Source organism: Falco punctatus, assembly GCF_963210335.1.
Source record: "Falco punctatus genome assembly, chromosome: 3".
NCBI classification, from domain to species: Eukaryota; Metazoa; Chordata; class Aves; order Falconiformes; family Falconidae; genus Falco; species Falco punctatus.
In genome coordinates this window covers 49,740,415-49,767,049 of record NC_137582.1, presented here as the reverse complement: position 1 = coordinate 49,767,049, position 26,635 = coordinate 49,740,415, and the positions used below count along the sequence as shown (strand labels likewise).

The following is a 26,635-nucleotide window of genomic DNA, read 5'->3' as shown; positions in this document are numbered from 1 at the left end:
CACTCTGCATATGCAGCTGTCTGATTTCAGGCAGTTGTTCTCCCTCATGCATGAGGGATTTGAGAGTGTCTCCATGAATTATGTGAAGTAGTATCTTCCAGGAAATCTCATTGGGCAGAAAATTGCAGGTTAATGTCATTTTGAGAGATTTACCAATTTTTGTTGAATTTACATTATCAACATTCTTCTAAACAAAAAAGCAAAATCCTTGGCATTACATAGCCTGGAAATACCAGTGCTGGACAGAAAGACAAATAGAATGTACCAGATATCTATTACTGGCTTCATATTACTATGTAGAAATCTGTATAATCAAGTGAATCAAAGCAGGGAGGTGGCAACTGTGCACCACCATCCCTACACTTCTGTGTTCAAATACCTCTGTATTCACTTTCAAATACAACAGTTATTTATTGATTAAATGCCGACTCCAAAAACACGTACTGAAGATAACCTAAAAAAGACAGATCAGATAAAGGCAATTAAACACAAAGTAGCAAAATTATATATGTAAAAAAATGTAGTTTTTATTTATTTCCTCTGTAGTGCTGTCTGAAAGAGTCCCAGGTAGTCTAATTGCATGCTGAGAAGCTATGAAGAAATGTAAATTAAAGTAGAAAAAGAAGGACTTTGTCTAATATTGCTAATAAGTTGAAAACATGGCAACTATTCCTTTTTTTGGTGCAGTAACAGTAACCCTTTCAATGAAGACAGATCCAGAATATCACTGTGTGATAGCATTTTTTGAAAATACGTCTTTTTTTATGTTTGGTTTTTTGGGGGGTGGTGGTTAAAGAATCAGCTTAGGTAAGATAATAGCTTACCTATTACGAATAGCGAGGTTATGTGATGAACCAAATGTACTTTATGTGGAACTCAACATTATTGATCTTTGTGGGTATATTTCGTATACAGGAGTAGTCCAGAGACTTGTAAATTGTTATGGTGCAGTCATTCAATTTCTGTCTAAATCAGCCTGCAAAAGTGCCAGATTTTCATTAACCTGAGGCAAAAAGATATTATATAGTGTCACTTGCCTTCCCCTTTAGCCAGTAGGATCTCATATTTCTGTGGAGGCACTTAACTTAAAAATTTCTCCATCTTTGCCTCCAGTTATTTACTGAATGGGGATAGATCAGTGTCTAAGTCCCTATAATGGAGAATTGCCAGGCACATTAGCAGAATTACATCAAACTATTTAAATTATTGCTATTTGAATAGTGGTTCATTCCTGGGTGTGTGTTTGTGAGGTGTTCTTTTGTTTCATGTTTAATCTTTTTGTTTTCACTTCCAGGAGCTGGAGTTTTCCAACCTGTTTGCAGTCCTTCACTGTATCCACTCATTCTTTGCAGCTAAAGTGGCTTGTTTGGACCCTTTGTATGTAGGCAGTCAAGCCACATCTTCTGCTGCTCCCACAACTTCTGGTACAGGCAAATTAAAGTATACTACTTGACATCTCACATTACAGCACTGCCACTTAACAAGAAGACATAACAATGTATAAATATTCATAAGATGTAGACCTTTGGTGAACCATGTACGTGGAAACCAAGCCTGGAGGCAGGACATCTTGCAGCATCAGCAGATAGATGGTCACGTCGGATCATAAATTCATCTCTGTTCTGCAAGACATCAGTAAATAATCCTAGTCAAAACCCCAGAATAGGATGGATATGCTTTTAGTATGATCTATTTGTACTTACATAGTGCTTTAAGCAACACTGGAAGCAAAGGAATAAATGATGAAATGAAGCACTTCAGTATTTAATAAAATTTTCAAGTTGCTGTAATAATACATGAATAGAATTGTCATTTTCCTGTTTTCAGATGTTTTTTATTACAATATACTAAACTCTGAGTATGAACTTAATACCCTATCATTATATTATAAATCACCTAAGAGCAAGCAACAAGCATATACATGGTGTCAAGGAGATAGGCATGAAAAGGCATTTGTGTAAGTATCTCCTCAAATAAGAAAGCACTTTAAGTACTGTTGTAAGTCCATACTTGTGTCCATACATAAAGTCATGATACTTTTTCTGTTTTATGCTTTTAGTCTAACAATAACAAAGATCTAGCCATATTGGACAGATACATTAAAACGAACAAACCAACCAAGCCACAAAAAGCAAAGCAGCTTTCCATGAGTCTCTCTTCAAGTAAAAATAATGTGATACAAATTTAATTTTATTAGAACTTAAGTGCAAGTGTGTAAAATATCATGTCTGCTATTTACTTCTTCATTTTTTCCCCAAGAATTACATTCTCTAAATCTAATAGTCTTTGTTCACAAGACTTAGCTATTTAATTTGTTTCAGAGACAATCCATCTAATACATTGTTTCCATGTTTAACCTTGATTTCACATCATAACTAGAACCTCTGTTCCACTCAGGCTCTCAACAAAATAGGCGTTCTATGTTATGCTTGAAAAATGAGTCCACCCTTTACATTCTTAATTTTTTAAAAATATATTTTTTAGTAAAAGACAGGAATAAATTGAATAGCCTGTAAAGAATAAATGACAGAATGCATAATGTCTTTGTATGTTAAGAATATTAGATCACTCTGGACTACATACTAGTTCCAGAGTATCATTTAATGATGAAATCTGCAGGAATTGTAAATTTTAAATTAATAATTTTATTTAAATGTCGTTTTGAAAAATAATTTAATTTTGTGCTATTTCACACATCAGTGAAGATGGTAAAATGGTGGGAGCATGTATGGGATATAGCTGAAACAACAGAAAAGGTGAGAAATGAGGGGTTTTTTGCCAGACAGGATAAGAGAACCTAAAAAAACGCTGGAAGAATACTTAGTGCAGCTACAGTGTGTGCATAACATTTTAAATAGTACTTTATGGTGTTTCTGTTTATTATACTGAAATTTAAACTTACTTCCACCCACCTCCCACCGCTTAGACTTGTTATAAAAGCACATAGCAGGTAAGGGTTATGGATGCCATCTGCCTTGATTAGCAGAAAGACTAATTCTGTCACACCCCTTTGCACAGATTAAGATAATTAAAACTTCAAAAGGGAAGCCAGAGGAAAGCTTTTTTTTAAAAAATGGGAACAATTCAAAATGCAAGGCACAAACAAAAGATGAATGAACTGTAGGGACAAATCATGTCTCTGTTTCTTTGCTTTGCATTACAAGTATTTGGATTTATGTATGTAAGAGTATCCTTGCCTTGAAGTACAGCTGATCTCACTTGATACTAGCTCCAAATAATGTAGGAATATATTTCCTGGGGACTCTTTAATCGCTTTCAAATGTCTTTCAGTACATACTTACTTCTTATTAATACATCTCCAAGGGTTACACATTTTTTTCCCATGATAAATACAGTGGAATGATGTCATAATCCAGCTATTAAATGCTTTAAATGTCATCAAAATACAACATTTTCATAGTCATTATCATGTGTTGGTTTATATGAACTTTCCCTGAATAGGGGGGTCACATCCTGCTCTCAGAACAACACATAAAATTACCATGGCTGTCCATGGGATCTCGTGTTTGTTCCTGAAAAGAGTACAAACCCCAGATACTTTGACTCCAAAGCAACGATAGTCCAAGAGATTTCACGATGGTAGTTCAGGCACTATCCTTGTCAAGAAAGCATATACTGGAAACACACATTTTGACAGAGCACTGACAACAGAAAACAGAAGCCCCATACCTGTTAATGACAGTTCTCCTCTGTGCTCCCAAATCACCTCCTTCCTTTTAGCGCGATGCTGTGTCATTCAGCTGTCACACTGTTGGCACATGCTAACACCTCGGTAGATGCTCTGCTGGTAATAGCAGAACCAAATACCAACAAGCTGCCAGCTGAATGTTTTTTCCTTCAGTTTTACCACTGAAACTGAGAGTTGTTCAAGGAACGTTGTTAAATGTGCTTCAATTAACATAACATTTACCCAAACCAGCAGATAGTATGTAATTGCAAATTGCCATAGATTAAAGGATTCCATTATATGAAAGCAACTTGGGCAGAACTGAGATAATGACATGAACTTTTGGGACTCCACCAGGGTAGCCTAAAGATCTCTGTCAAGTATTCTCTTTGTAAAACTGCTGTATTCATCAATGAGTTTTGCAACTGGGCATTAAATAAGCAACATCTGAGAGACAAACATTAGCCTGTAAATTGGTACTTATTTATTTTCTAAAACCCTATATTTCAAAGAGCTAGACTGATGGGGCTTAGTCAGTACTTTTATTTTCAAGAAGATAAAAGTGATCTTGTCAGAATATAAACTGCCATAGCCTTGACTACAGGTCAGCATGGGTTTGTAAATGCAGCATGGGCTTGTGCACAGACATCACAGGATATTCAGAGGTGACTCTGCATCCAGGATTGCCCTTTTAGAGCAAGTTGGTCAGAAATTCAGTCTTGAATCAAAGAGGGAAATTTTGAACTCTTTGTTATAACTGATTATGAAATTACAAAATATGATTTACAAACATATTAAATGGCTATATTTTTCATTTAAGTACCTATGGGAGATTCCCTTTTAAAGCATAGTGAACTTCATGGGCATGTGTCAAAACCCAGGCTTTATGTTGCAGCCTCTCATTTAATATTTCACATTTCACATATAATGAATACAATTATTTTGCAAGTGAACGCAGCCCAATGACAAAACCACAATTATAATGATTTATCAGCTTTGGCTAAAAATCTGTATGCAAGTGAAAACAGGTATTTTAACAAAAAAGAGCAAACCAGCTAACCCATAGCATAAAATGTAATTTGTTTTCTTCATGTCATCGTATTCTTAAATAAATTTAATTTTAAAAAATTCTTAATAGTACTGTGCCTATTGAAGTGATGTGTACCAAAAATATGTACTCTTAAGTATAACTAAATATATTTGGTTTGATTTGCTTTGCATTATGATGGAAATTTTAGATGATGTGACCTTCACAGAATGAACCATGTGCTAGGTTATAATGTTAGCATAGTTTTATTATGGGAAGTGTTACCAATTTGAATACATGTCATTCTGGATTTCTTCAGTGAACAAATACATTTGATTTCCTACATATATTTAAAAATACAGTTCCAGATTTTCAATAGAGCTTTGCATTCCAGTAGCATGAAGGCATCTTTGAAATAAATATCAGCATACTTTTAAATGTTGGCCATTTTATTTTGTTAATTAAGTGTTGCAAGAAGTTTGTGGAAACAAACTGGTTGTAGGTGGGTTATTTTTTAAAACCAGTAATTTGAAGTTTTTTCCATTCAAACTAGATTTAATAAGAATGCAAATCAATAATATACAGTATCAATATGCTTTGAGATGAGAATAATGAAAAATATTTTCCAAATTAGTCCTTGATTCCACAAATACATATTGATTTACTCTGTGCACGTAGAGTTTATCAGAACACCTCAAAGTGGACAGTTTAACATAAGTAGGTAGTTGTCAATACTGCAGCCTGTTACTTTAAATGTGATTTGGTTTATTCAATGCCTTAAGATGTTTCTTAGATCAAACAAAATATTAAAAAGGCTGAAGATCTCGTGAATGTACAGTTGCTGCCCTTAGAAATTCCGCAGCTTTGCTACGTATTGTCTAAGTAACCTTGAGTATTCCCCATGCCAAAAAGACCAATTTTAATTCTGGTATGGCAATTCCAAGGAACACTTCAGAAAAATTAATTTTATTAATATTAAACACTAATCCTTGTATTGCACTTTCCATTTCCTTACAGGGTCTGGTCTCTGAAAAAGCATAGTGTCTAAAAAAAAGTTTAAGCTGATTTTCAATGTTCAGCCTCAGGCAATTATGAGTCTGTACTTTGGACTCGCACCTCTGACCAGTTCTGCATGACGGGAAAAAATGACAGACTCAGTCAGCTCCCAAAATTTAAGTACCTGTCTTAGATGCCTATGGTAGGACTTGAGGCTCTCCAAAGGGAAATCCAAAGCAGGAACGTAGCTTAGGATCTCTGAAGGTGTATGTGTGTGTGTGTGTCTCTCTCTCTCTAAGGTGCTCGAGGTGCTTCTATGCTAGTGTTTTCATTTATCAGGAATGTGCTTGTGAAGCCAGGCTCCTGCCTGCTGCCACTCACTGTGCTACATTTCATATCACAGAGCAGTCTTTAAGCATATGAACTGAGTCTTCAGGGTGAAAGTAAATGAGTATCACACCTATATGAGTTCCCGGTCTTGATGGGCTTTCAGACCATGCAGCCCAATTGAAATGAATCCAGAGTATAAAACCTCTGAGATGCTAACAGCAAGGCTGCCAGGTCTGGTGCCAGCTGTCTCAGTCTCTGCAGTGGCTGCTGCTTGTGCACCGTGGGTGCTTCAAGGACCCTAGAAAGCTGAGCTTCACAGTGTAGCCTGCCAGAGCTTGGTGCCTGAAGGGGGATGCTGTGCTGCAGTAAGGGGCAGAGTGAATCTGAAGAAGGCTGATGGGTGCCCAGGGCATACCTTTTTCCCTCACCACACCAGGACAGTATTGACTGCAAGCAGGCTGCCCCATGCTGGTCAGCACTCTCCCTGCTGCATCTTTCTTCCTGCCTACCACAAATACATATCTGCATATTTGCTCTGAGGTCCCCAAGTACACTCCCCCATTCTGTCGCCCCCTTTGCTCAGACAGATGGCAAAACTGTACTCAGCTACATAGCAGAACCTCTAAACCTCTTATACAGTCAGGGACAGTATTAGAATTATCACAAGGGCATCTGTGTACCAGTAAGACCGACTGAGTGTGTGATTAACGTTCAGGTTAAAGCAAATAAAGTCATATCTGATCTTAAGTGCTTTCCTGACCTGGAGGGTTCTTAAGTGCAATTTTAATATTTTCCTGGAATAAGGTCTGTAATGTCAACACATTTCTACTTGCTTGGCTCCATTTTCAGGAAGTTTAGCAGAGGTATTGGTACATATCCTGTTGGAAACATAAAGAAAACATAGGAATACTGGAATATAAAGAGATTTCTGTTTGGATTCTGTATATTATTACAGTACATTATATAATCTGTCAAAATACATTGAACGATGTAAAACTAAACGCTTTCACTTACATAATGTCATCAGTTTTCACTATGGTATACATGCATTCCACTTTCAACAACTTTCTCCACAATAATCCCAACTATATATTATAGAAATTCTTTTATTATTCAGTATATACTAATATATAATGCAGTGTGAGTGTGAGTGTGAGTGTGTGTGTGTGTCTGTGTGTCTGTGTGTGTGTATTAGTATATACTAATGGGAGATATTTAGTATATATTAATGAAAGTTACATATTAGGCACAACTGTAAAACAGAATCATAAATCCATGAAGCTTTACATTTAAAAATCTTAATCTTATAATACTATAAAGAAAAATATGTATATTAATTGAAGAAATGGCTATTTTTGCAGGATATGCACAATCTGGATATACAATAATGAATTGATAAACATTAACTGATTTATTCTTTCATACCTTCAGGAACTTTGATTTTTTTAATTATTCTTATCCCTTTAGCATATTTGCAATATATGTCATAAGTTTTAATTTGTTATGGATAAAAATGACTGAAAAATGTAATAGAAAGTGCTATATATTTTATAAATATTAAAATTTAAGAAAACTATTAAAATTATTTATTTCGTTTTAGTTATGGTTTTGTGGTTGTTTGTAATATGTATTTGTGACAAATATAAGTCACCTAGTTGTTTAAGCTCATTAATGTACCACTAATAAAATGCTATCTTCTGTTTTGGTTTTGTTATGCTTCTTTTTGTAATGGAACATAACAGGAAAAAAATAGAAAATAAATACTTTTTAAACTAATCTTTTGTATTCAGTTATACGGTGTATGAGTTTTATATCACTGAAAGCCAAGTCTGAGAGTTCAAGAAAATACTTGAAGAATCTGGGCTGGTAAAGTTATTTTGCAACACCATGCTCAACTGTTTATGTAATAGAAATTAGTTCAATTTTGTTTGTCTTTTTCTATGACTGAAGGAAGAGGTGCTGGGAGAAGGGGAGCCCCTGCTTTTTGTTTAGGCACCTTTGTACCTTTTCAACAATTTAGGGTGAGAGCCTGCAGTGCACATCTCACAGGCACAATTTTGGTGCCTGTCTTGTGCTTGAGGTGTGGAGGAGCCAGCTAAGCTCCCTTGTGACAGTGCTGCTGACACCTTTCCCACCCTCTCCACAACCAGTCACCAGGGCTTTCTTAGACCTCAGGGTGCGGTTGCTGTCCTCAGTTCTGTTCCCAAGGAAGTCTCCCTTGCTGGCACCAACCCTTTCAGCATCTTGAAGAGAAGGAAAAAATAAGAAGTTTGTTTTAATTATAAGTGTGAAGAACCGTTTATGCTGAAAAAAATCCTCAGTCCTTTTTCCCAGATGTGATTCAGCTGATGTGAGTTAGCAAACATATGTACCTCTGTCACATCAGCTAGTTACCTGTGTCTCAAGTTTCTTTTTATACCACATTTAAGTGAAAAGCCAGGAAAAAAAAAGAGAGAAGTCTTTAAAAAAAGAGGTGAAGAGATCCAAAGATTATTACAAAGTTTGGAAAATCTTGGAAGTAAGTATCTTCCAAATGTACAGGAACCCTTTCACGGCTACCATTTCCATTTTCCCTTTAAAGGGGAACTACATTTTGCATTGGGAGCATAAACTCACATAAAATTGAAAAGTTTGTTTATTCTGGAAATACCTATTTTCTTCTGAATTACAATTTTAAATCTAGCATGTTTTACACCTTCCCCACAGATTTTGACCTCAAATGAAAATTCTTGGAATCAAAGTTTTTTAAGATACAGTCCTTGTACGAGTTTCTTTAAATTCATGGTACTTATGTTCCACAGCTAACATACTTGCTCTCCAAGCCCTATAACAATTTGTTTTTGCAACATTTAAAATGAATTTTGATCTGTTTAACTGTGCATTTGATCAATAAAATTTAGCACAGTATAATATTCACTTCTTATCAATGATAAAGTTGTACAGTACCCTAGTGTTTTTTCACTATTTTGACACTAGCTGTTCTTACATTTGCCTGTGATTTAGTAGCATTTTATTTTTTTTTAAGTATTCTTCAAACACAATTCCCTTAATAAACAGGAAATTATATCCCTTAATTCCCTTATAAGAAAAAAAAGGAATTTATTCTGTGTAGTGCTATAGTTAATATCACTATGCAATAGTTCAGAAAATTGAAGAGGTATTTACCATACACTGAGTATTGGGGTTTGTTGGCTACGTGCTTTATGTACTTTGCATGCACACTCTTCTCACAACTCTGAGCCCAAATTCTTCCCAGCCCTTCCCTTCTTTGCCATGTATGGCACAGGTGCTTGCTACCAAACCTGGCGCAGGAGTCCTTGACACTGAGGGCAGAATTTTATTAGTCTAAACATCCTGGGGCTTAATCTGGTCACAGGAAGAGAAAGGACTAGTCCAGAAGGGAAATTTTAGAGATGGATGTCCTGCTGGTGGGAGTTCTTGTTGCTGCTGGGAGGAATAGCCAGCCCCCGTCCAGTCCCCCAGCAGCAGCCCTTCTCCCTCTGCTCTGTCCCCTGGCAGCAGTGTCACCTCCCTTGCTGGTCTGACTGTTCGGGAGCACCAGGTGTGCAAAGTCGGGTGTTGTGTATGGCACTATTACCACCTCAACACTCCAAAGCTATTCCTTTCAATAGATCTGTTACCAAGCTTGGCAGTGAAACTAAGATATAAGGAAAATCTTAAATGGCTGAGCACGGAGGAATCCAGTCTGTATTCTCCCTTCAAACAAATTACAGCACATTTATAAAAATGTTAACAACATATTAAGGACAGTTGCTTTCTTTCGCTTTTTTTTTGCATTCACTTAGTCAATGCATTTATGACAGTAGAGTAACTGCAGTATTAGACACTTCAGGCACTCATCGGTAGGGGATAATCCCTTCACCTTTAGGGAAATGTCAGTATTTTCAAGGGATGGTCTAAGCATGGGGCAGATATTCAGCACAGATGAACCTATGCCGTTTCTTCTGCCGAAGCGGAAGCTCCCCAGTATGCTGAACCGTAGCCATGCCACTGTGGAGCCTTACTTAGAAGTTCATTGCTTGTCCAAGGAGGTCTACACCATGGTCCTTTTGTCCTTGTATGGACACATTCTGGAAATCAACCAAGATACATCTACAGAACTTGTAGGTGTCAGGTCCTGCTGTCCAGGGCGCTCAGGAGGGAAATGAAGGAGGCTTCGCTAAGAGCCCAGGTTTATAAAGCAGTGTGAGGATAAAAATTCCTAACTGATGTAGGAAAGCGCTTAAGGTGCTGAGACCAAGGAAGAGGGAGTATATTGCATAGCCCTTCAATAACATACTGTGAATCAAAAGAAAAATTTAGCTCATTCCTAGAAGAGGGGTGAGGGTGGGCGTGGGGGGTGAATATAATTAGAGAGACCTAATGAACTTCAGAGTATTTACACTTGCATCACTGTTACGGTGAAAAGGAAACATTGCTTGGTCCAAGTGATTATGATAACAGCTATGTATCCCTGGTCTGGAGATGATTTAAAACTCAAGAGGCCATAAATGGAGATTTATTTTCCTAAAGGGCACAGCATAGAAACAATAGCAGCTGAAAGATGGTGTGTGGCAGCACTGCTACTCCATACTCCCTGATTTGGCCTTGAAGAATTGTTAGCATAGAAGACAATAGTGTTTTACTTGTTTTCTTCTTGTTTTTTTTCTTTTTTTTTTTTTAACTTTGACTACCTAAGGTGCAATCTGAACTTTTTTTAGACTTTTTTGTCTAGGACGAAAAAAACCTAGAGGACTAGAAAGATTTTTACTAGATGCTGAGAATGTCATGTGAAAATATCTCTAGAAACTGGCATTTTAAAAATAGCAGAAAAACTCCATCAAGTACCATGAGCTTCAGTGAAAAGACAAGAGATAAATTTCTTATGCGAGCAGACTCAAAGTCTCACCTTTCTCTTTTGAACCAATACAAAATCCTTTTAGCCAGATGTCTGTCTTTTTTCCTTTTATTTTCTCTTTCTTTTTCTTTTTCCTATTTTGCTTCAAGACATTAGTGGAAGATGGGTCTCAGAAAGGACAAACCTTCACTGAAGCAAGGAAAAGATATAGTGGGCTTGCTAGCTGTGGGGTTTGCACTGCAATACCACCAAGTGCAGCAAAGGCTCAGACCCGGGCAACATCACGAACAACTTACATTCTGTTCACAACAGAAGACAAATATTTGGAAGAAGCATGAAGTTAAGGCCTTCCATCATTTCACAAGAAATGGGAGCTCAGACTCTGCTTAATATGGAAACTCAAAGGCAAAGAGAACTCCTCTCTGAGTGGTTCATGTGGCTGGGAGCAGTTTCACAGAAGTATGCATGGGGCTTTTCCCTGACGGGGGAGCCTAGGGCCCTGGTGCTGGTGTAGTGTAAGAGAGATCTGAGCTGTCTGAGGGGATTGGGGGAATCTAGTGACCTATTGTGAAGGACCAAGAGGCTTGTGAGATGGTAGGAAAATGTTCAGAGGAATATAAATTTAGGAAGAATGGCCTGAGTCACTGAATCTTACCCAGTTTCCTCAGGTACTCACGTTATAATCCCTCTCACAAATGTTTAAATTTCTATGTAAAAGTAATTAGGCTTTTTAGCCCTCTTGGTCTTATTGGAAAGCTTTCTGGAATCTCACTACTCTGATGGTTTGAAACTCTCTTCTAATTTCCAGCCTAAACCTATTCGCAACTAGTCCATATCTATTTGATTTTGTGCCAGCATTATCCCCTAATTTAAATTGTTCTTTTCTAGCCCTAGTGTTAGTCCCCCCCTTTCCTCTCCTCTCTTCAATGTATTTATAGCAAGCAATCGTCTGCCCTGACAGCTTTCATTTTGCATGAACACACAAGCCAAGCTCATACAGAAGATGTCTATGCAGTGCAGTGAAATTTGGTGCAGATTCCTGAGCTATTGCTCACTCCAGCTGGTATGCCTACCTGTTGTGCTGCAGCAATACCAGCTCAGGGCCAGAAGCAGTTCATCCACTTTAATGCCGTTTAAGATAATAAATACAGACCATCAGCACCACACTGTGAAATACTGCTTCTAGAGCAGATGAAGTCCATGGCAGCTCAGGGCTTTCTGCACTGCTTTTCATTGCTCAGTGCAGACATTTGATAATTTGGTTACCTGGTCTTGTTTCCATACCATCCTAATGGGATGCATTCTTATTCTAAATCTGTTCCATTTTGACATTTTTCCCTGACTGTGACTACTTGTGCACTTTATACCATGCTTCAGATATTATCTCCCTTATGTCCTGCCCTATGGCCATAATATTTGTTGACTGTCTGCAAAGACTGTGACTGGTTGCATGAGTTATTTCTGTGGCTGCATCACACTGGTGACTCACAGGCTTCTTGTGAAAAACTAGTATATCATGGACCTGTTTGTTCTTCCAGTCATGTGGTCAGCTTTCAGCTCATCAGTAATGAGGATGGGGTATAGGAACAGGTCAGTTTATCACCCAGAAGATAAACTAGAGGTCTTTCTCTTTTTTTCCCCCCTGCATTATGAGGAATGGGAGGCAGAGAGAAACGAACCATCATTTTAAGAGTTAGCTTTCAGTGAGACAGCTCCAAGAGGTGTCATGGTAAAGATGCAGATTTGGATGCAGATTTTTTTTTCTGGGAGGCAGGTTAGAGGATTTATATGCCAGTCCTCCCCTTTCCACATCTTTTGGCTTACAGCCATGTCTGAATGGAAGAAAATAAAACACTCTGTAAAGGGCAAAGGAGAAGAATGAAAGGTTTGTAGGAAACCTTTTCTTTATGGTCTTTCAGAGGTAAAATATCTCCAGCATTTACCAAGTTCTTGTTCCATCTTTGAAATCAGTTTATTTCTGAGTGATTAATCTTTCTTTTTTTTTAACCCCTGCAGGTGGATTATATTCAGGCAGCCTTGGTTGGGGACAGAATTCCAATGACAAAGTCAGCACTATATTCTATAACTTCTTTCTGTTTGGGCCAGAGAAATCATACTTTTCAAGCTCTATTCTCAGTTCAGGCGAGCAGAGGTTTTGGAACACAAATAACACAACAAAGAACTTCAAACGTTTCAATGAGTGGGTTATTATTATTTTTTTCCCTATTTTTTTCTTTTTAAATATGAGCAGGTGAAGCCCAATGAATGAATACCATTACCTTTTTTTTATTCTGCATAAATGAACTTCTGTGAGTCCATTTTATTTTGATTGCTGTGTGATCAGTCTTGAAGACTTTAAAACGCAGAAGTGCAAATTAATACAAAATCAACAAAAACCTGATTTGCAAGGATTAACCTCAGCTAGGAGTCTGGGGAATTATCTGAATTTATTAATATCTTGTGCCAAGTAGCATTTGTTTTAATGAACAGGAACATTAAATTTTAAATTTTTAAATATATGTATTCAGCATTAGCTTTAAAGTATGAGTTATGAGCTGTTTCCATAGAAAGAAAAATAACTTCTGATACATAATACATCAGACTGCCTTATAGTAAATACATGAAGTTGGCTAAACTTAAATCAAATACAGTGTGGTGGCTGTACTGTAAAAGGATAGATGGTTGTTTGAAGTGGTGTTACACCCCTGCCGTTTGGCCGCTGAGAGGTATTGCAGCTGAGCCCACGAGCAGACTCATGAGAAGTCTGTTGAGTCCACTGATACAAGCTAGTACCATCACCTTCTCAGAGTAAGGCTGTCCTGTTCCTGTATCCTTCACTAAAAGACCTGTGTCAGTCTGATCCTTTCTAATCTCAGGGAGGGAGACTTCTGGTCTTTCCTTCCATTATTTTATGGGAAAAAACACTGACCTCAAAGAACTGAGCAAGGTTGAGACAATCATAGTATCGTAGGCTAGTTCAAGACGGCTTCTACCCCAAACTTCCATGCCCTCAGACAAGAGGATGTTAGAGCATTACATCTAATTTTGTTTCTAACAGTACAGTTATTTCTACAATTTCCAGCTTTATGCTAGATAGTACCTACCCTTGGTTTTAGGAACATTGGCAGTCTTCAGTCCATTCCTTCATAAGAGGGGCAGAAAACAAAAATGGTCTTTTTATAAACTCTTCACTGTTAAATGCTAAATTTTAATAATAAGATTTATATCTATATAACTAATACAATATGCTGTGGGGTTTTATACTCTAATATTTTAATTAGAATAATTTCATTTATTATATTGCTATTGGGATTCCTGTACATATTGCTTTCATATATCTGTCCACTCCCACTTCTGAAATATAGTTTTTATGGGATAGCTTCTGGACTTTTAGTATTTCCATTCACTTTTTTGAAAGGATGTTACATTCAACTTAGATTGGTTTAGTTACACACATATTCTAAATTGTATTTGAAAAAGGAGGGGAGAGATAGGGTGTGTTTTAGTAACAACAGATAAAATGCTTCTCTCTGTAAAATCATAAATCACATTTATTGACAATTTAACTTCGGATAAAATTTTTAAAAAATGTCAGTGGGGCTGTATTTTCTTTTATGAGTTCTAATCTATTGTCTATATGTTAAGATATTTTTTTTTTCCTCATGGCTACAGATTATTTATTTATGTTGAATCAACCCTGCAATGTATTGACCTCTGTGCAATTTACGGAGGCTGAATTATTATTCTGAGATCATGTGTGGCAACCTGTGGCCAAATGAAGCCAAAAAAATATTATTTACTTTATTTGTACTGCTTACTTTGTTTCAATTATTAAATTTTGGGTGAACATATGATCAGAAAAAATCAGGGATGTAAAAGAAAATTTAAGATGATCTATTCCAAAAGCTGAGCCCTTTCATGTGTTTTCTTGAATTCCAGTACTGCAATGGCCAGATGAAGCTCTCAAGATCTGTAAGACAAAATGCAGTAAATCTCACAGTTTCAGAATCTCTTCAGGTAATCTCTCTGGTTTGCATTGTGCTCTCTCAAATAGTCCCTGGACCCTGGCAGCAAAGTTATGTTATTTTTATAAAACCATATTCCTATAGCTGTTTATGCTGATGACACCATTTGCTAGGGTTTTTTTCAGCATTAACTTAACCTGGAGCATGAACTTCTCTTAGCACTTTTCTATGTGGTTTTGTTTCTTTGTTTGTTTGATTTCCCACTGCTTTGCTTTTGTCAACAGTTTCTTTATTAATAGACTGAACTTTTGTACCCAGGGATCCCAGGACAGATACCCATTTCCACTGGAAAGAGACTGCTTTTAAAAAAATATCAATAGTTAATATGTTGGTGATGTGTCATAAGCTTATACTCTGAATTCCTCTGTTTAATCCTATTCACATGTTTAGAATTGATCTGCCAAGTACCTTTGAGACAAAAGTAAAAAAAGTTTCCACATTTATTTCAGATAAAGGCCTGTACTCTTTTCATGAAGAAAATTACTCAGGAAGCAAAAGACTAAAGTAATCCTTTGCTTTTAGATTCTTTTAAACCTTCAAAAAGATGATTCAGATTAAAACACTAAAAAAAAAATCTATTTTGCTTTTTTGTTTGGTTTTTTGTTGTTGTTGTTTTGGTTGGTTGTTGTTTGTTTTTTTCTTCTGTGATGGTCACAATTAAAAATAAACATTTTGCGAACAAATTTCCCTACATATCAATAACTTATTGAGACCCTAACTGTATGGTATCTGTTGACAACAGATGACTTTTTGGTTAATGATCATTTGTATGAATTTAATCCACTGGCTCATTGGGTGTCATCAGGGAGTGGTTAAGGTCTGGTAGGGTGTTTCTGAAGTTCATTATTTCTCTGGGTTTTACTTTCATCATCTTTCTTTTCTTCATTGTTCCCTGTGACTCTTGGCTTTATGCTAATATCTTTTCCCTTAGCCTTTAACCCTTTTCAAGGAGGGCTTTGAGATTTTTATCGGTCAGGCACACAGTCCTAAGGGAAAATCTGTAAGAATAGGAAATAAGACTTGATGTTTTAGAGGTATTTCATACTTCTCCACCATCCAGAAATATTGTATTGGTGGTGATGGCAGACACATGCATGTCTTGTCTGTTTAGTACTCTTTTTAGAACTATTGTCCGTGAAGTTACCTAATACCTTTTAAATTTGCCAATATTGTCTGCTCTCACAAAATGTTGTGACATTCAATTCCAGAAGTTCATTATGTGAAGAATCACTTACTTTGTATGTTTTAAACCAACTTAATAATAGTTTGATCAAAAGCCTGTGTTTCAGCCCAATTGAATTTGGTGCTGAAATAACCTTGTCCATGACCTCCATGATTTTTTTAAACCTCAGTGATATTCCCCACGCGGTCTCCTCCTTTTCAAATTGAAGAGTCACAGCTTCTTCAGTCTCTCCTCAGACAGAAGCTGCTTTATCCACTTTATTGTTTTAAGCGTTCTCCTCTGTATCTTATCTAACTGGATTATGTCATTCCTGAAGTGTAGAGGCCAGTACTATATACGATGGAATATATACAGAACTATATACAATGGGTCTGGGACAGCAGAATTTCATTTAATAGCAAAAGGACACCCTTTGCCTTCTTCTCACTATCTATCCTGAGCATACTCCATTCTGGTACCTCTTACTTCTGCTGCTGCAGGTGGAGCCAGTTATCTAGCAAACTTTCAACCTTGACTCTTTCTTAAGTTCCAATTCCAAATTCATCCTAACAGAGCCACAATTTAGGCTGTTTTCCCTTTGATAAATTACTTCATATATTTATGTCCACTGAAGCTCAACTACCACCTTTTAGTCCAAGCATCTATTTGGTGAGTCCTTTTTCAGTACTTTGTCGCTAGTGTGGCATTTGACTACTTGCAAGAGGTTAATATTGTTTACAATCTAGACGCACTGCATAACCCCTTCCTCATGTCCTGAAAAGCCGAATAAGACTGGTCACTGGAGGAATCCACTGCTGACCCTTCTCTATCTAGAGAAACTTATCTTTAAAACATCCTTTCCTCCAACCTGGGACAGCTCAGTTTCTTTAATAGACTTGGGTGTGGAATGCCATCAAAGTTCTTTTTAAAATCCAGTTATATGATTTCCATAGTGTCTTCTCTATCCATGGGTTAAGCAACACTCTCACAGAAGTCCAGCAGGTCAGTGAGACATCATTTCCCCTCTCAGAAGATTTTGACTCTTCCTCAGCATACAATTTTATGCATATACTCAGTAATGTTTGTCTTTATTATAGACTCATCCACCTTAGCAGTGAGTGAGACTCAGTGGTCTGCAGCTCCCAGGATCCCCTCCAAGGCCCTTTTTTGTAGATGTGAACATGGGAAACTAGAGATGAGCTAAGTGCTGGTATTTGTCTCAGTGGCAGTGTGTAGTCATCCACCTTTGCCATAGTCCTTCAGTTTTACAGATGAGTTCGTTGGGTGATTGCCATCTCATCCTGGTGACATCTCTTTGGTTTCACAACTGCATATTTCTCTCAAATTGCTATTGCTCCTGCAACCTGTCTGCTACCACCACAACATCACGTGTGGGAATCTCCCCCAAATACCGAGAAAGACTCAAAGAATGTATTGAGCTTCTCTCTTACCTCTGAAAGTAATTTTTATATCCTTGTCCCTAACTGTTTGATGACAATAATTTATTAAAATGCAAACTAATTCTGGATTTATTTTTATGTATGTCAGTACTTTACTTTTGACCACAGACTGAAATATTTCCTGATTTTGTGAACACACGTATAGAAACAATTTTATGCTTGTTAGCTATCAGATCTTAATTCACTTTTAGTTGAAGCAGGGAAATAAAGTATACAATGTACCACAAGTAGTTTCTATTTTTTACAAGTCCTAAATGGCAGAAATTCAGTATGGGAGATGGGGATTGGAGAGGGTAGGTAAAAACATTTCTTTTCTGTTTCCCTTGTCTTATTTGTATTCTCCCCTACAGGACATCAAAGTCTCCGCATGGTACCAAGCTCACAGTTTAAGAACTGCTGCTTTACACTTAAAGCAACTGGAAGTGTAAAGAAAGAACAGGAGACACTTCTTGGAAGTGGTCAGTAGTTTATTACAGAATCTTTTGCATTACCAGTAGTACCCTATATGGTTTTTAATTTTTTGTCTGTAGGATTAAATAAAAGCTGACAAACACTGGAAATGAGAATTAGATGTTTTCTGGAAAAAAAACCTCCCTTTTCCTTCTCATGAGGGTCAGCTATGAAGTCAGAATTGCAATTGTGGGCTTAGAAAAATAGGAATGTGTTCCTGAATAGGATAGAATAGAACAGAACAGAGCAGAATAGTTCAGTTGGAAGGGACCTACAATGATCATCTGGTCCAACTGCCTGACCACTTCAAAGCTGCCCAAAAATGAAAGCCTGTTATTAAGGGCATTGTCCAAATGCCTCTTAAACACTGACAGGCTTGGGGCATCAACCACCTCTCCAGAAAGCCTGTTCCAGTGCTTGACCAAGCTCTCAGCAAAGAAATGCTTCCTAATGCTCAGTGTGAACCTCCCCTGGCACAGATCTGAACCATTCCCACACATCCTATCACTGGGTACCATGGAGAAAAGACCAGCACCTCCCTCTCCACTTCCCTTCCTCAGGAAGCTGTGGAGAGCAATGAGGTCACCCCTCAGTCTCCTTTTCCCCAAACTAAACAAACCCAAAGTCCTTAGCCACTCCTCATAGGACATTTCTTCCAGTCCTTTCAACAGCTTTGTTACCCTCCACTGGATGCATTCAAGGATCTTCACGTCCTTCTGAAATTCTGAAGCCCAGAACTGCACACAGTACTCAAGATGAGGCTGCACCAATGCTGAACATAGTAAGATAAATCTTCTAACTTGTTTGCTATTAGCAAGTCATTTACCTGTCTAATGGTTTTAATTTTCTCACCTCAAAAAATTATTATAGCAGCTTAAAACATTTTGACATCTATTGAAGAACAGTGATCATGCCTACTTAAGAGAATGGACATATATTGCTTCAAGCAAGTCTATGATCTCAAGGTTATGTAAGTCAGAATGATATATCCAGAGAAAGACATAAAATTATCCCTTTGTACTTAAAAAGTAATAGGATTTTGTATTAAAAATATAAACCCCTGATGGTGTTTTCATCATGAATAAAAACTTTCTTATTAATTAAATACATAATCTTCTGCCCTGTAATAATTTGTTCATGTTCCAAAAATTTGACAAGTTCGACTCTCAGCTGGACCTTTGAAATTCAATATAACTTCAATGTGTCAGTAATTACATAAGCAATATTGAAATATCAGTAATTATAAACTGAAATATGCATGTTCACAATTCAATCAGAACAAGAAAGTATGTTGTTGTCTCTGACAGCCTAGTCAAAATAAAATGCATGCAAACTGTGAGCTTTTTGAAGAGCTCAGTTTCTTTCATGTCACCTTTTACTATTCAGTGCTTCTCAGCAAGTCACCACAGATTACCATATTATAAGCCAGAAGGTTGTTTCTGGTTGTCCTTACATTACCTATGGTAGAAAATGCATGGTTAACGCAGTCAGTTAAGTAAACTGGTAACCACCTTAATAAGCCGGAATGAAGTAAAGTTTTGGAAGATCAATAACATGACTGTCTGAAATGTATTTAATTAAAGTTATGAAATAAACAGGTTTCTAATTCTAGTCCTTCTGAATTCTTTATTTGCTGTTCTGAGGGCAGGAAAAGGGTGAGGAAGTTTCCAGAGTAAATCCTGTGGATATTTCTGCTTCAACTGTTGATCAACAGATTACATAAACACTTTGTACTTACCTACAAGCTTCTACCAACATCTTCTGTCATGGTTCTTTGATCTAATATAAACAGATGTGTCACATGTCAATACTTACTTTAATTTCTAAAAAGAAGAGGCTTTTATGCATTTTCTTTTTCAGGTGATCCTTTTCATGAGTGTCCCAAGTATGAAAAATTTTGCTTATGTTCACAAGGTCTCTGTAAATGCAGTGCTGGAGGTATGGCCAGATAATGACAATAAAAGGCTTGGTCCAAGTTACATAAAAAATAATCCCATAGCTTTTCCCTTACGGCCCTGTGTAACTTTTCTGCATGACTTTTCACCTTCTTGGTTAGCTCAGCTCTGTCATTGCTATTGTAGCTTAAATTAGAGCAGAAGAGGAATTAAGCAGGAAGCTTAGAAGGGCTTAGAAGGCAGATAGGAAAAAGAAACTATGAGGGAACATAAAGGGATAGTGTAAGTCAGGGAGCTGTTTACTCTCTCTGGGGTAAGATAGCAGTTTCCTAGACATTAGCAGGTTTAAAGGCAAATGGTTCCTCACCAAAAGCAGTGAATAGGACGAGTGAAATATTCTGTAGATTTGTGTATAAATTGCAGGTGACTGGCAATTACATTCAAGAGGGATGTGAAAAAAGGATTGGGTGACCATGTCTTTTAATAATGTGGGAAGTCTGAGTCTTTGAAGTTGGCAGAGAAAACATTAATAATGAACAATGCTCTCTCATGCTTCAATGAGAATATTAGGGAGAGAAACAGCAGATGTACTACAAACACAGATCCTGTTCTTCCTATGGATAACCTAACACAAATTTCTTAACTATGCCGTACTTTTGTGGCCATGTTTTTTTCCTAGTGTTGTAATCTCAGAATCAGGGTCACTTTCTTGGGCTGGGAGTATCTCTTCTTATTTTGCATAAGATTATATCCCACTGCATTTTGTAACTTTTACATTTCTCTCCTTATGATCCTGTGTCTGCTGAGATAGCTCAGCATCCTTCTTAAACCAGAGTGCTTTTATTCTGATGTTACCAAAATGCTTTATAAAAAGTAGGGATTATAAGGTAGCAAATAATTTATATGCCTGTTTTCTTATTTTGTGCCTTTTCAACTGATAATTGTTTGTTGCCAAGGGGAGCCGCTCTGGAGCTGGCCCAGTCTGCAGCGGAGCAGCAAATCTTGGTGCACAGTGGGTTTTCCTGAGGAAGGGAAACACCAGAGGAGTGGAGAGACCCACCAGAAGCCAGAAGCTCTTACGAGAGATGCTGACTAGGCCTGGGCACTGCCAGAGCAACCGCAGCCACTCCCACACCTATAAAAGCGGCCTAGGGAGCACACGTACCCAGAGGGGCAAGCAGAGCGCAGCGCGGCAGCCACGGCATGGCATGGCACTGCACGCGGCACAGCACACAGGAAGGCTGTGGTCACCCTACCAGGTCAGCAGATGAGTTCCATTGGTGGTCATCACCCCCCCCCCAGAAGCAGCTTAGATATGGTATCCGGCTGGCAGAAAACTATGTCCTCTGCACTCACCAGAGTGGATGTGGCAGCCCAGACAGAGCTTCCACAAAAACGTGCAGCCATTCACATCTCAGGCTGCCGGACCATTTCACTGGTGAGGGTGGCAGTAGTGAGGACAGCTGTGTGGGTTGTGACCAGGTGGATGACCTGTTCAGCCTGTTCAGAAAGAGCTATGAAAGGAAGCAGAAAGGTTAAGGAACATCAGGGAGCCTGCAAAACAGATAGACTGGTGGAACCAGTGAAAGAGAGAGACTGGTGGAACCAGTCTATCTGTCTGGGATCAGCAGCTCAAGCAGGGTTTCCTTCTATCCTGCCAGTTGCAGGGAATGATGGGGTGTGTAATCAGAAGATCATGCAGATCAATACCTGGCTTTAAGCCACACAGCTGGTCAGTGAGCCAGCCAGACGAGATGCCCTGCTGGACCTGCTGTTTACAAACAGGGAAGGACTGGTGGGTGATGACGTGTTTGGAGGACATCTGGGGCATAGCAATCATGAAATGATAGTGGTTTTGATTCTCAGAGAAGAAGAGGGGGGGGTCAACAGAACCACTACCTTGGACTTCTAGAAGGCTGACTTTGGCCTGTTTAAGAGCCTGATTAACAGAGTGTCTTGGGAGATAAATCTGAAGCACCATGGGGTCCAGGAAGGCTGTACTGTTATATTCTATGATTCTGTGGCAATGGCACTGTAGGTCATGAGAAGACCATAAGTAATCCACACACGCTACTATGTTTCTGCATATATCTGGCCAGATTCTTTTCAGTCTGGCTATCAAGTCATAGCCCCAGATGCTGTCCTTTTGAATAACACAATGGTATCTTCGTTGTCCCATTTATATTTGCAGGCTTTCACCTCCCCCTCAGGCCAAACCAATTCCATAAGTTGACAGAGGCCAGAGACATCAAGTCTAATACTTTGGCATTATTTCTTAATGACCCTTCTGTGGGCTGTTGTGAGTCATCTCCTATTTTCTGCTTGACCCATCTCAGACAACCCAAGTAAGAGGCACTTAAGTAAAAATATTTGTATAGGAACCCCTAGGTCAGCCTACAGCACTATCAAATAATTTCAGAGTAGCTGTTAAGTGAGTCGCTGCAGCAACAATGCATTGATGAGCCCTGCAGAAATCAATACCTTTCTGCATGTGCTCAGCAGTCTGTATAAGTTGTCATTGTAGACTCTAGACCTGGCCCAAAACTTAAAATTATATGTGAAGAATTACTTCAATCTTACATTTGATCTTCAAAATGTAATAGTTCATCAATCTTTCAGAAGTCAGTGAGAGTCAAGCAAGAATAGTAGCTGTAGGGCAACGTTCTGAAATATTATTTAGCATACAGCAGTATCTTCCTCAACAGCCAAGATGGGTTTCTATCTAATATAAGGGTCCATCTGAGTAGTTGAAAGAAAGGCCTGGATCCTTTTTTTTCCTCAGAAAGTTTAACTGTTGATTTTGAAACCACCAAAAATTCAAGAATGAATTAAACTTGCTGTTTCTCAGCCATAGAGAAAGAACGGCTTTGTGAGTTGTGGAGGAAAGGCTCCCATGATGTAAAAAGCATTTATTTACTTCTGCCTAGATTTCTTTTCAGTATGCATGTTGCCAAGTAAACCTCTGTAATGTATATTTCAAATACACAGCACTCACTGTGCTATAATGGTAAATGGTATTTTACCATAGTATCTTATCACAATTTTCAGGACATAATGGAACAGCATATAAAATGACTATGTGGAATTATAGTAAATGTTGAATTTTAATATTGTCTTTAAGTGTGTATCAGTGGCAAACAATGTAAAAGAGCAACAAAATTTCTGTAATCTGCTTCACTAAGGCAACAAAAGTTGGCCCCAAAAGGCAGGTTCCCAGACTAAGGATCTCATCTCCCACTTGAGAAAAGTATAGGGGATTATAAACCACAAATCAATTGGAATTCATTTTGGGAGAAAATAAATTTAATTAGTTAAGTGTGTCATGGGATCACATAGTGGTAGCACAGGAATAAAAATGACATATTTATCTTTAAGGGGATTCATTAACAGAAAATGCTGGGGGACACTTTTTTTAACAGTAAAAATGATTTTGTCGGTTTGGTAAGACAATGCTGCAAAAGTACTTATTTCTCCTTCTCACTCCGCCCCCCACCCCCACCCCCCCATTCAGCATATTTATTCAATAGAATTTAATAGCAATAGATTTGACATACTTCTGTCACATCACAATGTTTGCAAGCAAACCAGACATTTAATGTTACTTGATATATTGTCATGTACCTTTTACAAAGGGGATGTGACAATTCCTATGACTTCAAGGGCATATGATTCCCTCCAAGTTTTCATTACTTTGAATAAATGCCTCTGCTTTTCTAATACCTTTATTATGAATTGATAGAGAGGACACTTGTTTAGTACAGATGACAGGGTAGTCAGCCAACAAATAGAAAGATCCCCAGCAAAAGTGATGCTGGTGATGTAAACAAAGTGATGCTGGGGAATATTCCTGGGCACTGGAACTGAACTGCTTTCACTGTTCAATCATTATGGTCTTATATTCCTACTTACATTGTTAAACGATTGATTAAAATGATCACTGGCACATACTTGGCCCAGGCTGTCTCCAAAGCAGTTCCAGGTAGGATTACGGAGTGAGCACTGAGCAGGACCATTCACCATAAGGAGATCGAATGTCATCACCCTGTTCTGGAGGGTGAGAATACAGCAGTATGCGCGAGGGCTACTCCATGCCAGCTTGTCTCAGTGCCAGAAAACGATATTGGGCATGTTTAATTTAGTAGAATAGATGTAGCCTTGGAGGCCTTTTCCTGTGTATTAACAGAAAATCACTTCAGAAATCAAAGGCTTAATTAGAACCAAGGCATTAGTTTAATTTATCCCTGTCTACTGGTATTTTAAATGTGTTTATGCAGTAAACCAGTGGATGCCTCCACATTTAAAATGTGACTTCCTGTCAAGGCTTACAATATGTCTTCTATGATGAAAACATTAGGTGAGACACTCTTTTATGGGAAATCATGTAAGTTTTAAGTTTAGTCTCTCATGCTGTTCAAGGGGTACAGAAACATTATATCCATCTGGATATATCAAATGTGCTTGAAAACAGAGTATGAAGAGAAGGATGAAACCCAGGACTTGACTTTAGAAGGGTCTGTTGTACCCTTCTAGAAGATGGAGAAACCTGCGCAGTCTGTTTGGGAGCAGAGCTTCAGAGAAAGTCTGCTATCCCACTGGAACAGAAGATAAATAACACTACAGGTGGCTCTCATAACTATGCTATCTTACCAGACTTGGGATATAACGATAATGTTATCATGGTAGCCTTCATACAGAAAATTGTTTCATGGTCCCATTGGATTATTATCAAAGTGTTTTAATTACTCAGCTAGGGACATAAGTTAATTTACTGGAAATATAAAGCAGAAGTCAATCACAATAGATTTTTTCAGAGTATAAAATGACCTTATGGCACTTGTAAGAGAATTAAAACTGTTATCATCAACTATATTGTAAATCTTCTCTAGGTAAAATTGTTAAAAACATGCAATAATTTAACAGCTTTCTGCAAGACAACTAATGAGTACAGCTAGCACAAGAGAAGTGAAAGGCGGACAAATGCAGCTGTGTGTTTCCAGCATATAATCTATTTCTGCCTAATGAGAAAGCTATTAACCTTTCTCAGGGAAACTGTTACAATATAGTGCTGTGATCCACATCCTTGTACATACATTTAAAAAGTACTCTTTTGAAATAAATACTGAGATATCATAGGCAAAAACATATCAGCTATGGTCATTTTCATGTTAAGAAAGGGGATTTCGCTGAACCCTTAATATTTGATCAGCCTGTCAGTTTCCTGAGAAAGACAAAATCCTGGTGCCTGACCAGTCTGTCCGCTACCTGCGTTTTGACAGCCCGCTGTATCAGAGGGTCATTTGACTAGCCTACTCAGGGACCCCCACTGACAGCCTCACTGAGTCAAATCCCTTACAACAGCTACTCAAAGCTCTGGAGACTTATACAAAATGAACTTCACCTGAAGATTTTTGTTATACAAAATACAAGTTCGTTACATAGTAACATTCAAGGATTGCCAGTGATAATACACTGACTGCAAAACAAGCTTAAAACAACACACTTAGTAACAGCTAGCATGAGTTAGTCATAAAATAACGTTCTTACCTAATAGGCGTCCCTATGGGGGAGAAGACAGGATCAGCCTGTTGACTGATCCCAGGAGTTACGACTGAGTCTTCTTCTTCCCTCATTTGTCTCCTTTTTACACTCCATAGTACATTGCATATTCATTTGTCATACACAGGATAGGTTACAAGTTTCTTGCTTCTAATGTAAATTAGTACACATCCTCAGGTAACACTACTGAAGGGTTTTTTTTCTAATTATGCATGCTCCGCAAGCGGTGTTTTGCCCTGTTTCAGGGGGGCTATTTGAATTGGAGGTCATGATCTCCAAGTACCACAGTTACCTTTGTCCTACTTCTGACCAATTTTCTGTTGATGTATGGGGGTTGTAACACCTTATCAGCTTGTCTTCCACTGTGGCCAGAACTTCCTTGCTCGAATGTTCCTTTCTTAGGTAAAAATGTTCTTTTCACTATCTGTTTTTTTTTTGTTTCTTATCCTTCCCAAGGATGACTCCCTTGATTAGAAGTTCCTTCATTTGTAGAGAGTGGGTCAGCTTGACCTAACTTTGTGCACAGATGTGTTTAACATATAAACACTAAATCAGTGTGGTAATTTGGGAGTTTAGACAACAATTTCCCTGCACCACCACCACCTTTAGATTTATTCCAGTCCAGGACCAGTTCATTTTCTCTACATTTAGGTGGAGCTTGAGTGACTCTAGTCATACGTACTTTTGTTACTGAATGGCATCATGTGCCCAGTGAAGTGTAGTAGTACCTTGGAGACAGGTAACTATGGGATGGAGGTGTGCATTAGTATCACAGTTAAATTATTTCATCTGAGGAAAGTAAATTCACCATAATGGCTGGCTCAGTGATGGACATCTCATATATTTTTCATGTGACAAATGCTATACAATTCATCAGCTGTATGGTACCATCAAGTTCCCGTCCCGTTCCTGCATGGAGCACAACAGAGCCTGTCCGTGGAGTCTCCACTCTGCTCCACCCTCCGTGACTCCAGGCGGTGTTGCTCAGGGAGCTGCGGTGATGTAGATTCCGTGCATGTCAACCACCCTGAAAGCAATAGCTGTATTTTACCCTAAAAAGCTTTCTATAATACTATGCTTCTATTAGGTCCCATTTTTCTCTAATTCCCCCTCAAAGTAATTTTCCCACAATCATGGTCATGCAAGATGAGGAAATACATCGTAGGATATATTAGGATATATATGTCT

At 38.0% G+C, this 26,635-nt stretch overlaps 1 protein-coding gene across 11 annotated transcripts in view; it reads left to right on the top strand.

Annotated features, from left to right (window-relative positions):
- The window catches only part of SNTG1 (syntrophin gamma 1), a 372,531-nt gene extending 346,118 nt beyond the window's left edge, over positions 1-26,413 (top strand). For all 11 annotated transcript variants that reach the window (XM_080381499.1, XM_080381498.1, XM_080381502.1 and 8 more), the window contains one exon: positions 1,295-26,413. In XM_080381499.1, the coding sequence (XP_080237625.1) occupies positions 1,295-1,453 (159 nt within the window). In that variant the 3' untranslated portion in view covers positions 1,454-26,413. The remainder of the gene's footprint in view (positions 1-1,294) is intronic.
- The last annotated feature ends 222 nt before the right edge of the window (positions 26,414-26,635 follow it).